The following is a 13,687-nucleotide window of genomic DNA, read 5'->3' on the forward strand; positions in this document are numbered from 1 at the left end:
TAAGAGGGTGACAAAAAACAATATATTTATAAGAAAATTTTAAAACATCAAAAAATTATTCATAATTTATGTGTTGAAACTCTAAATAATTTAATTTAATTTAATTTATTATAATAATAAAGATAAAAACAACCGTAAAATTTTTGTAAAAGAACTACATAACTATAAATGAAATTTTTATTATTAGTTAGATAAACATATTGTTTCTTAGATAATAAAAAACAATAGTAAATGTATATTAATATCATTTTTATCTGAGACTAAATAAAATATTATATAACATACTTATATCATTAAATATGTTCTATATTTTTTACTTACTTGCCCGCCCTTAGGGCAGGTTTTACCTTAGTTTTAAATGAAGATAAAAATTATAAATTCGTTTAACTAAAGTGATATTCCAGCAAAACAAGTCTTGTGTTTATAGTCCTTTTAACTAATTCATATTCTATTCCTGTGGGGTCCAGCTGCTGTCTGCGAGAGATTTCTAGCGCGTGACACCACTTTCCAAAACACGGCAGGTCCATCGAAGCACCAAGTGGTGGCTCTCCGCGTCGGTTCTGACTTCTCCGCTTTTTACCAATGTGATATATTTAGCTTACCAAGACAATATATGCGTCCATTCTAACCGTCAGTTTTTCGTCAAGTGCCTCATCGTCGGAACCGTTCATCTTCGGAAACGCCGCCGTCGTTCTCTAAGACTGCGACATCCATGCTCGCCGACCAAACTCCGGCCAGAAAAAACATGGTCACGGCCCAAGGAAGGACTGATCCTAACCAGAACACAGGGATCGTTATCCAAAGATGTAGGATCGGTGCCACATCAGATTTGCAGCCCGTGAGAAGTAGTTTTCCGACGTATCTGGTCGGCTGTGGAAAGAGTATTCACAAACAGTGATAATGCAGTCTGATATTTCTAACGTGATCCGACCAGAAAGGTGGTCCGAGTGGACAGGGACTTTTGCGTTGAACACTTTGACTTATAGAGAGTATGCGAACAAAGGAGCAGGGGCTGAAACTGCAAGGAGAGTGAGGTGGAGGGGCTTTAAGGTAATCACAGCTGCTTCTGAAGCTCAGAGATATACTGCTGGTCAGTTTATTGGTGGTGGAGGCTGGTTAGGTTCGACCGGTTTCCCTTTCTCGCTCGGTCTTTGAGATGTTATTGTTGTGAAGTGTAACCTACATATCGTTGGTCGAATCATTATTTATTTTATCAATACATTAAAATGTGTTTGTGCTCTGTATTTTCATATCTTTTCTAGATCCTAGTATTAGAGATTAGTTGAGATTGATCACCAATTGATTATTACACATATTATTGAGTTTAAAATGATTTTAGCTATCTGAATTTTTCGAACTCGTCCATTATCTGAATTTCCCACTGTAGTTTTTTTTGTCAAGAACATGATTTTGAATCAAGTAAATGTTGGGTAGTGTTTTTAATATCTGAATTATCAATTCATGTTTCGTTCATGCGGTTATAGTTTTAATTCATGAAACATATATGCCTAATATATTTTAAGTTTATAAAAAAAAATGAAACGTTCTAAAATGAAATCACAAATATATTAGAATGATAAACTAAATATTTATATATCATTTTTATGGCAGATTGCATTATTTAAAGTTTTTATTTGTTTTTTGGGTACAATTGAGCTGGAGTATTGAAGTTCCATCAATGAATTGATTCCATTCACAATTTGTTTCCTTGTATCATCACTATTTGCATCTGTAGCTTAAAATCGGTTCTTATAAAACTACAACGACTTAGTTCTCAATGTTGACCAACGCCAATAGCTAATAATGATAAAAAGATGTGGCTGCCACTATAAACATAATCGGGCTTGTGTGTGTTTAAGTTGCAAATAGCATATCTGATCAAATGAAATTTATTTGATGATATTTTGTTATGCGAAATCACATACTTCTCAAGATAAGGAATTTAGCTGATCAACGCTTTTCATAATAACAACAACAATGGTCAGGCCCTACAGGTTTCTGAAGATCCAAAGCACGGCATTCTCCATTATTGTACCCCTTTGATATGCAATAACCCTCACATTCTCTTGATGTATATGTACTCGTACATACAGTACTTAAGCATGTAACAACAACCGGATCATATTTCTTTGTGCTATCTACACAAACATTACATTAAGTTAATTATTGTGTATATAACTATAAAAAATATATTTATAAAACCCCATATTTTGCATCATTTCATACGAAAGACACAGCATAGACTATTTGTGAATATATTGCTTTTTATTTTCAATGATAAAAGTTAATTAATTGCAGTAATTTAGTAGATAAAAGTTAAAACCATACGGGAAGCCATATGGGGTTGGATGGACACCGAAATAACAAATATAGCTGCAAAAAAGCAGGTTACAAAGGTCTTTGTGAAACTCATTTTTTCGTCTAGTGAAGAATACACAATTGGTTTGCAAATTTAAGATCAATTTATAGGACTATTGGTCATAGAATTAAACACATCAATCCAAAATAATCTCAATATATTCTGCATTTTCATTTTATTTTCTTACCATAACAAAATTTTCATATTTGCTAAAAACGTTATATTTGGGTAAGATATCTTTGAAAATAATTATTAAGTTTTAATTAGACATTTTTGATATCATATCTTATATATTTAAGTATAGATGATTTGAAATGTAAGTATTAATTTTTTATTATAATTTTATTAACCTTTATGGAATGTAGGATATGTAGTCGAATTGTTTTTGTCCCATCTCGTAGTCAAAATTCCTATATGGGTACAAAATTACATATTGTATAAGATTATTTACAATTTCTTTCCTGTAATATATAAATTATATATATTCTTAATATATGGATTTGGTTTTATTATTTTTAAGAAAGAAATTATCAACAATCTTTGACCAAAGAAGAAAATAAAATATCAACAAACATACCACAAGAAATTTGACTGAGACCAAAATTATTTGACTACATATCCTACATTCCATTAAATTGCACGAAAACATATATAAACAAAATATAATTTGATGAGATATATGAAATCATGATTTTGATCCACTTTTCGTTAGTATTAAAAGTGTTAACTTAGAAACTTTTTGAACATCTCTTTACAAATAAATTGGTATAACAACACAATCCAATATATATGATTTGTATATATTTATTCTAAGTTTATCTACTGAAAGTCTAATTTTTATTTTTTCTTATTGCTAATTTTATGTTCTTTTGTTTAATGACATTTTGACTCGAGTCTAATGAATCTGTCTTCCTGTTGCATCATTCACCATAAGATAGTGTCTCTCTTTTTAAGGAATTCAAGATATTGTCTCATTTCGTTCACTATCTTCTTTACTATTGTCGACCTTCCTGTCTTGGGATTGATCATCATTTAATTGTTATACAAATGATTGAGAATTTATAAATATAAAAATTAAAGAATGATTTTAGCTATCTGATTTTTTTTGGGTGTAGTAGCTATCTGAATTTTCCGAACCACTCTGCTATCTAAATTTTCCATTGTTTTTTATAAAGAACATGTTGAGTAATGTTTCTTTCGGTCATGTGATTTGATTTTAATTTATGAAATTAACATGTCTGATATTTTTTAAATTTCATTAAGTATTTTGAATTAATTTAGAAATTTAAAATATTTAAACGTTTCAAAATTAAATTACAAATATATTAGGATGATAGACTAAATGTTTATGAAAAAACATTTGTTGATGGCAAATTTTATTTCTTAAGTTTTTATTTTGGGTTATTAAGTTAGGGATATTGATTTTTTCATCACTGAAGTGTTTCCATTACAATTTGTTTCCTTGCAGCATCACTATTTGCATCCATAGCTTAAAACTACAAATATATAATTACAAATATAATTTTGACATTAAAAATATAACTGTCTACCCAAATGTAACTACTTACCCAAATATAACTATTTATTTACTAAGATATTTATTTACTAAGTATTTTACCCAAAACTCACTGAGGAATAGAGTAAATATTTATAAAAAACATTTTTTGATGGCAAATTGTATTTCTTAAGTTTTTATTTTGGGTTATTAAGTTAGGAATATTGAATTTTCCATCGCTGAAGTGATTACAATTTGTTTCCTTGCAGCATCACTATTTGCATTAGTAGCTTAAAATTACAAATATATAATTACAAATATAATTTAGACATTAAAAATACTTAAACGTTCTAAATGAAATTAAAAATATATCAGAATGGTAAACTAAATGTATAGTGACCAAAGAACGAAGATAAATATTTAATTTCTTATCATTCTTAAAAAATCAACATTCACAAAGAATAATTTTTTGTTAATAAATAACAAATGATTCCTTGTTAATTTTGAGATGAAACAACTATTTTTCTATTCCTGCTATTTTATGTCTATACATTATTTTCATATTCGTTAAATTTTATATTTGTAATAAAATGATAAGGAATGAATGTTCCTTCTCGTTCCTTGAAATTATAAAGAATTGAATATTCATCACTATTTGGGACCAAAACCGTCTGATATATTTGTCTTGTTTCGTTCACTATCTCTTTTACTATTTATATAACTTTTATTAATAAATATATTATGTTCTCTCGTATTGTATGCACTGAACGATGGTTTGTGTGGTTTGTCCTCTGAGCCGGCTCTGTAACTTGGATGGCCTTGGAAGCCGTTTGCAACGGTTCTTGTTATGAAGATGTTTTTAGGAGACATGGTTGAGCCGAGGGGTTGGATCACATGGAACCCTAGGACGTTGAGGTATGGAGAGTACAAGAACAGTGGAACTGGGGTTTGGGTCTTATCAACCGTGTAGAATGTGTACAAACCCAATATGACGGATGAAGAAGCTCAGAAGTACTCGGTTTATACCTTTATCAACCGAAATGATTGGTTGAATTCGATTTGTATCCCTTACGACTGTTCTGTCTGATCCGAGTTCTATCTTTATTTTAACATTTATGAAATGGTTTGATGTAATAATGTATTCCTTAAGAAAATGTTAACTATTCCTATCAAACTTCATGCATTGTTCTTCTCACCAAAACAAAACTTCCCAAACTCTAATGTTATTGCGCTGAAAACTCTATCAAGAGGAAAATTCATAACGCCTCCTTTAGTCCTTTTAAAGACACAATCTTTGCTTGGTGCCACATGTACTGTTGTAACTGAAAGTGGTACTAGTTAAGTGGTCTAACTCATATTATGCAACAACTCACAAGGCCAAAATCAATACATAACTTTGTGGAGGGGGGATTAGGTTTAAAAAACAGGACATGTGTCAATTTAAGAAAACTATGTTTTCATTTCGTTCAATTCAATTGTGAACCTGAAACGTGTTTACAAATGATCCCATAGTAAAATTCATAAATCTGAGGTAAAAGAAAAAGAAAAAGTTATGACCCTTCTTAGGCAGAGCTGATTAGGAAGTAGGAACAGAGAGCGGTCTCACTTATGTCTCCTCTCGTGCGTGCTCAACAAGTATTACATGCATCAGCAATCAGACAAATCATTGCACAACATATATGGTCATCAGTTTCCATGATTTTCTCCACACTGCTCGGCTTCTGAATAAAAGAAGGAGAGACTTTAAGAAAGCAAAGAGCAGAAGCCCACCAAAAGTCTCACAGCGAGAGTTTACCAGTAAGGGTAACGTGATACTCTTCTCGACTGCAAGAACAACTCCATCATTTGTCTTTACACAAATTTTTGTAGAACCAAGCTGCAAAAACTTCAAGAACCTCGAGAATCAATGGAAACACAATTGCAGACACCTCCTGTCCTGATTACATAACGACAAGTGAAGTATAACTCCAACTCTATGCAGATAATTTCTAGGGAATCTATCACATAGTAAGCTTAGAGTAATGGAGAAGTTACTTTGATAGCTTCAATAGCATACTCATTCTGAAACAGACGGCATTCGGGAATTGACTTGATCTCTGTCTTACTCAGTCCTTTGGAAACAAAAGCCGAAAATTGATCAATACAAACCCAAAATTCGCGTTTGCTCAGCTTCACACCCTTGAGTAACAAACCAGTTAGGCTGAGATGAACACTTGGGCCATGAAGTGGGCTTACATATCTTAACTTAGATTGCCCATTCTGTAGAAGAAGCAACTTTTTTTTTTTTGTCAACCAAGAAGCAACCTTTCAGATGGATAAGTTAAAGAGTGAGTTCACAGTAGTTAGTCGATATTTGCAAAAAAAAAATTAGCGGTTTTCTTTTTACAACTAGAGAGTTGGCATGTACGTGATTGAAAGAAATTTGATTGTTTTTTTTTTTACTTTTTAGGATATGTACTTAGTAATACTTGTCACATTTTTCAAAACTTTTCTTGACTAGTATGTATGTCATAGAATTATTGGTGTATGTGAATACACAGGAACGTACATGCATGCAACGTTCTACCATGAAGAGATTCTCAGTGAGTACGAGAAAGGAAAGAAGAAGAAATTGTGCTGCTCTAAGAAATTGGTAAGCAACTTTATTTATTTACATGATACGAGCCCGTTGAATTGCAAAGGGTTTTTTTTTGATGTTTTAATTTAATAAAAACTATAAAATAATAAATCATTTTATTTTATAATTAAAATCTGTTTTCAGACATAAGTTCAAGTTAATATTTGTATTTTATAATCATGGTGAGTAGATGAATTGTTATAAACTTTGTACTTAGAATTAGAGAAAATACTATACTTAAACGTTTAAACTGAACACAACCCGAAATAAAAAATTGAATGAAAAGTAAAAATAAAATAAAATTCAAATACACCGATCGAGTCAATGACAACATTAAACATGTTCTTATGTACTAATTTAATGTTTTATTAAATAAGTCTTTATATTTTTGAGAATTCGGCCAAAAAAAACATTAACTTTACACGAATCGCCAAAACAAATATGTACTCGAGTTTGGCTAAACGAATATTGTATTTTTATTGACTTTTTTTAGTTTATTAAGCAACTTAAGATTGACTTGCCATTTTAGCACACCGTGAACCCACGGTTAAGACAATGTTAAATGTTGGCGTTAAGCGAAACGACGTCGTTTTCAAATGAGAAGAAATGACGTCGTTTCACATGATTTGAAAATAAAAAGAAGCACACCACTGGATTCGAACTCGGGTTGATTAGGACTAATGGCAAGGTATTTTACCACTCGGCTAGTGGGACTTTCAATTGAGTTACTAACACATTTAATTTTATTTGGTACTGATTGAATATAAAACAATTCTCTAAAAAATTTATAAAATTAATTTTGAAATTAAAATTATAAATAAAATTTTATTTGTTCTTTAAAAAATCAAAAATCTTCCAAAATTTTCATTTTTTTTTAATTCCAATTTTTTTTTCAAAAATACCCACATATTACAAAAAATACCCACAAATTAAAATTCCAATTCCAAAAAATTTAAAAATTCAAAGAAAATGAAAAGAATTAAAATTACAATTATCAGCTAAAAATTAAAATTGCACTCATATTGGGTACAATATTTATTTTAAGCATTTTAATTTAATTTTAATATGTGGGTATCTTTTTATGTGTGTACAATTAATTTCAATTTTTAGAAATAATTTTCAAAAAACTGAAATTTGTAAGATTTTTGATTTTTTTAAAGAAAAAAATAAAAATTTATTTTTAATTTTAATTTCAAAATTAATTTTAGAATTTTTGTTTTCAATTTTTTGGAATTTTAAAGATCTTTTAAAGTTAATAGAGAATTTTTTATATTCAATCAATACCAAATAAAATTAAATATGTAAGTAACTCCATTGAAAGTGCCACTAGCCCAGTGGTAAAATACCTTGCAATTTCTCCCAACCAACCCTAGTTCGAATCCAATGGTCTACTTCTTTTTATTTCACTTAACGCCAACAATAAACGACGTCAAATTTTTCTGTTAAATTTGCTGACGGCGTGTTAAATTGACAACTCAACGAAAATATTGTTATTTAATTCTAAAGTCAACGAAAGTTTTGTGTTTTTTTGGTCATCTCAAAAGTTCATGTTTCTTTTGGCAATTCCTGCAAAGTTCGTGTTTTTTTGGCCTAATTCTCTTAAATTTTTATTTTGTTAGGCTTTAAAAAAAAGGAAAACATTCTATTGTATAAATCTTCTTTTTATTTACAATTTAAAAAATAAAAAAATTAAATTAAATACTTTTTTATAATTTTGTTTAAGAGTTTAGAAAGTGAAAATTACTGTCATATAACCTATTACAATTATCTTCTCTTTAAAATTTTAGAAAAACAAAATTCCTATCAAATAAATATTTTAAGTTATTAGTAAAAAAAATTAAAATTACTATTTTTACAATTTGTATCAATACTAATTTTGCACTTTTTTTTAATTAAATAAGTTTTTAATACTTGTTCATCATCAAATACTCTCTTAAAAATATTATCAAATAATTTCTTACCATTCTCTTTTGGTTACGACTTAAAAATATGATACAAAATTCTTTTCTTCAGGATTTTTTTATAAAGGAGGAACACAACTATCAAATATTATTTTACATTTTTTTAGGATTTAAAAAAAATAAATTAATATTACATAATATTTTACAATTATATTTCGTTAGGATTTAAAAAAATAAAATTTCGATAAAATAATTAGTTTTAGTTAATATTAATTATTTTTAAAAGTTGCAATTTTTAAAATTCATTTTTTTCAATATCACTAATATGTTTTCAATTTTTTAAAAAATAGAAAAGGTCTTAGATGGTTAAGATTAGAAAATATTTTTTTTAGAAATCTCTTTTAGTTAAAATTTTAGGAAAAGAAGAAGTTCTTTTCACATAATTTCAGTTTTTAGTGACATATTCATAATCTATTTTTTTTAATTGAAACATGTCACAATCATATCAGGTTAAATATTTGAAGTTAATTTTGGTTCATATTTTTTAACACAAAATTATTAAAAAAGTAAAGTTAGTTAATTATAAGAAAAATAAAATTATATTTACATTTTTATTTTATTTAGACTTTTAAAAAGGAAATTATTTATTTTATAATTAGTTTTTCTTTTAGATTTTTATACAATTATTTTATTTTTTAACAGAAAACAATTATGTTTAATTATTTATAGATTTTGGCTTATACATACAAATACATATTCATCATATTCACACATACTTATGTATGACAACAACATCAAAATTAAAAGTTATGTTAGCATCATAAGATGTAATAAAGATAATAAAAAGTTGAGTTGTACCAAAAAATTAAAGAAAATACTCAGGTAATATTTTTCATGACAAAAAAAAGAAGAAAAGTTAGTTACTTATAAGTTTGTATAAGTTGATGACAAAAAAAATACTTTTCACGTAAATACTATTGTATTTTGTAAAAATAATATGTGGAAGCTTAAACCTAAATATAGATGTGAAATATTTGTAATTAGTTTTGGTCATAATTTTTTAACATACAATTATCTATTAAAAAATAAAAATTAGTTACTTATAAGAAAATAATAATAGTACTTTTACGATTTTCTTTTAATTAGACTTCTAAAAAAGTAAAATTATTTCTTTTAAAGTTAGTTTTTCTTCTTGTTTTTATTAAATAATTTATTGTACTTGTAGGATTTTACAATTTTTTTTTTTCAATATTTTTTTCTTAAAATATAATATTTATCTTTTATAATTCTCTATCTTTAGTATCTTTTAAAACAAACATTATAGAGGTGATTAAAGTTGGAAAAACGCACCATTTTGGTAACACAAGGTGATTGGCGATTTTGAGGCGATACGCGACCTAGGGTTCTCAGCATGATTTCGGCGCCGCCGCCGGTCTCATCGGGCACAGATCCACCGTCGGAGGATCAGAATGACACGTCGAAAGGGAATGGGAACGGTGACTCTTCGGGGAAGGTACATGGAAGTAAGGAACGTGCTCCAAAAGCTACATCGTGGGTTGATGTAGCTCAGGAGAAAAAAGCTTTGAGGAGATACAATCTCCACATCACGAATCTGGAAGGGCAACTCAGTGTAGAGATTCCAGATGAAGTGGTCGTCAACGCGAACCCACTTTGGGAGGATTTTCTGATAGGGAAGTTTTTGGATTCTGCGCCTCACATCGCTAGAATCCATGCCGTGGTAAACAAAATCTGGAGAGAAGGAGGAAAGGGGCAACTTGTAGAGGTGTACGTAGTCGATTCTACCACAATGAAGTTCCGAGTCCCAGACCCACAAATGAGAGCTCGGATTCTACGAAGGGGGATGTGGAGTATCAGAAACATTCCTCTAGTGGTAACGAAATGGACTCCGGAGGAGCTAAAAGAGAAACAGGAGATCACATCAATCCCAATGTGGGTCTACCTAAAGAACGTTCCTTTGAACATGTTCTCGTGGGAGGGCCTGAGCTTTATCACAAGCGCAGTAGGACACCCGGTGAAGCTTCATCCTGAAACAGCATCGTGTTCCAATTTCAAGCTTGCAAAAATCTTTGTGAACGCGAATTTGTCCAAGGAGTTGCCAAAGAAAATCAACTTCACAAAGAATGGGAAAGCTACTACGGTTGAGTTCATCTACCCGCGACTACCAGTCCGCTGTCACACCTGCAGCAAATGGGGGCACATGGAAAAGGCTTGTATCATGAACAAAAAAGAAGAAACACAAAAAACAGTTACTGAGATAATAGAGGAAGGGTATGCAAGGGAGAAGGCTAAAGAGCATTTGGCTATCACGGAGGGAAATAAGGAAATTCTAGAAAGTGGAAGTGGAAGTGGAATGGAAATGCCAGAGCAGATAGAGGTTGAGAAAGTGATAGAAGATATTGAAGAGGGTGAAGTGGTAGCGGGTTGGTCTGATGTATCACCAGGGAAAGTCAGTAACAGCCCCAAGATATCACCATAATATGGTCAGGTCAAAACCGCATCGCGCTTCAATACTCTGAATCAAGTAGACGAGAATGGCGATTTGGTGGATCAGGAAAAAGAATCAGAGAATGAAAAGGGAAACTCAAGCGAAGAAGAGGAAACAGTGGCTGAAGTGGAGACAATGGGAGAAAACCCCACAACTCCAGAAAGAAAGGGTGATCATAGTGAAGAGAATAACAGCTTGGTGACAGAGCAAGGGAAATATTTGGAATCTGTGGAAGAGAAAAGCTTGAGGCCTTCACTCCCAAGAGCTTCAAAAACAAATCATAAAGTGCTATCTGAAGGCGTTGGAAAGGAAATAGAGAACCCAGCTACACTGGGAAAAAGGTCTCGCAAATCTTTTCAATGACTGGTTTCTTCTGGAACGTGAGAGGCTTTAACAAGGCCGCAAAACACACCGTTGTACATAGCTGGATTCAGAATAAGGGGCTTCAGTTTGGAGCATTACTAGAAACTAGAGTAAAGGAGAGCAAGTCAAAGCGAATAATTTCATCAGCTTTTCCGGGCTGGTCTTGTGTAAATAACTATGAGCATAGTAGGAAGGGAAGAATATGGGTAGTTTGGAACCCTCAAACGAGGGTGACTCCAGTTTTCAAGTCGGATCAGATCATCACTGTGTCGGTTCTCATGGAGGGTGAGACAAAAGAATTCCTCTGCTCCTTTGTCTATGCAGAGAACCTAGCAGAGAGGAGAAAGGAACTATGGGAGGATCTCAAAGCTCATCAGGATTCACCTATGTTCCGCAATAAGGAATGGGTCACCATGGGAGATTTCAATGAAATCCTCGAAGGAGACGAACACTCAAACCACCAAGATGCAGGGCTATTTACGGCTGGTATGAGAGACTTTGAGGAGGTAGTTCAACATTGCAAACTTACAGACATGGGGTATCAGGGGCCGCAGTTTACGTGGTGTAACAAGCGCGATGAGGGTATCATTTGTAAAAAACTGGACCGGATTCTGATCAACGAAGCTTGGTTAAATCAGCGCACTCAAGCTTATGGAGTATTTGAGGCAGGAGGCTGCTCAGATCATCTCAGAGGAAGATTCCATCTAAAGCCGGAGGCAGTGGGCAAGAGGAAGCCTTTCAAGTTTTCAAATGCTCTAGCTGACATGCCAGAGTTCCTTGAAGCCGTTAAAGAATTCTGGAGAGATACACAGCCGCTATTTGTCTCAATTTCAGCGCTTTATAGGTTCTCAAAATCCTTAAAAGCCCTGAAGCCAAAGATCCGAGCTTTGAGCAAATCAAAGTTGGGCGAGCTAACAAAGAAGGTGAAGGAAGCTTACCTGGATCTTTGCGGCAAGCAGGAGAAGCTGCTACGGAATCCATCACATGAGAATGCGCAAGCTGAGATGGTAGCAAATGAAAGATGGCAAAGAGTTTCAGGCATCGAGGAGAAGGTTCTGAAGCAAAGGTCAAAGCTTCACTGGCTACAAATAGGAGATCACAACAACAAGGCTTTTCATAATGCCGCAAAGGTCAGAGAAGTAAGAAACGGTATTAGGGAAATTAAATGTCCGAATGGTAGAGTGGTTTCTTCGCAGGATGAAATAAAAACTGAGGCTGAGAGGTTCTTCAAAGAGTTTTTCACCACATAACCATCAGACATTCGAAGCAAAACAGTTGAGGAGTTGCACGAGATCCTTCCTTTCAGGTGCAGTAACGAAGAGAGGTCACTACTCACAAAGCCAGTGACATAAGACGAAATTCGAGAGGTGATTTTTCATATGCCGAGCAACAAATCACCAGGGCCTGATGGATTCACAACGGAATTCTTCAAGGCTTCATGGAGTGTTATCACAAAAGACTTCACAGTCGCGGTGCAATCCTTCTTTAGCAAGGGATTTCTGCCTAAAGGTCTAAATTCTACAATTCTGGCTCTTATACCTAAAAGAGAAGCTGCAGTGGAGATGAAAGACTACAGGCCGATATCCTGCTGCAACGTCCTGTATAAAGTGATTTCCAAGATTATCGCAAACAGACTTAAAGCCACGCTTCCTCAGTGCATCTCTCATAACCAGTCAGCGTTCGTAAAGGACAGGCTGCTTGTGGAGAACCTCTTGCTGGCTACAGAGATAGTGAAAGACTATCACAAGGAAGATATAACCCCACGGTGCGCAATGAAGATCGACATTGCCAAAGCTTTCGACTCTGTTCATTGGAAGTTCCTCCTGAACACGCTGAGAGCTCTGAACATACCAGAGGAGTTTATACACTGGATCGAGTTGTGCGTCTGCACGGCATCCTTCTCAGTACAAGTCAACGGGGAGTTAGCTGGATTTTTTCAGAGCACAAGAGGCTCGAGACAAGGGTGTGCACTCTCTCCTTATCTCTTCGTTATTTGCATTAATGTTCTGTTTCATATGTTAGACAAAGCAGCTGAGAGGAAGCATATCGGCTACCACCCGCGTTGTCAGAACATTATGCTCACACACTTGTGCTTTGCGGACGACCTTATAGTGTTCACTGATGGTTCAAAGCGCTCCATCGAAGGGGTTCTCAGGATTTTTGAAGAGTTTGCAGAGGCATCGGGGTTGAAGATTAGCCTTGAGAAATCTCGTTGTACATAGCCGGTACTACATCAAACGAAGCGGAGGACATTCTCAGAGATTTTCCTCTTGTCTCCGGTCAGCTACCAGTTAGATATCTGGGACTCCCTCTCCTGACAAAGCGTATGACAGTCCACGACTACCTCCCTTTGGTTGAGAGAGTCCGAAAGCGAATGAAGTCTTGGACTGGGAGATTCCTATCACACGGAGGTCGCCTGCAACTCATAAAGTCAGTCATCACAAGT

General features: G+C 33.0%; 1 protein-coding gene, 1 long non-coding RNA gene and 1 pseudogene across 2 annotated transcripts; 2 read left to right on the forward strand and 1 right to left on the reverse strand.

Moving 5' to 3' along the window:
- The first annotated feature begins 454 nt into the window (after positions 1-454).
- Positions 455-1,463, forward strand: LOC125594614 (annotated as a pseudogene).
- A 410-nt stretch (positions 1,464-1,873) lies between these two features.
- Positions 1,874-4,798, reverse strand: LOC125594616. The gene is made up of 2 exons (XR_007329923.1): positions 2,329-4,798; positions 1,874-2,138 (listed from the first exon to the last, which is right to left on the reverse strand). It is a non-coding gene; the product is annotated as an uncharacterized LOC125594616 (long non-coding RNA).
- Positions 4,799-9,783: 4,985 nt separating this feature from the next.
- On the forward strand, positions 9,784-10,869 carry LOC125594615. The gene has a single exon (XM_048770747.1). The coding sequence runs from the start codon at positions 9,784-9,786 to the stop codon at positions 10,867-10,869; it is 1,086 nt and encodes a 361-aa protein (XP_048626704.1).
- Positions 10,870-13,687: the final 2,818 nt, after the last annotated feature.

This window comes from Brassica napus, assembly GCF_020379485.1.
Source record: "Brassica napus cultivar Da-Ae chromosome C1 unlocalized genomic scaffold, Da-Ae chrC01_Random_3, whole genome shotgun sequence".
NCBI classification, from domain to species: Eukaryota; Viridiplantae; Streptophyta; class Magnoliopsida; order Brassicales; family Brassicaceae; genus Brassica; species Brassica napus.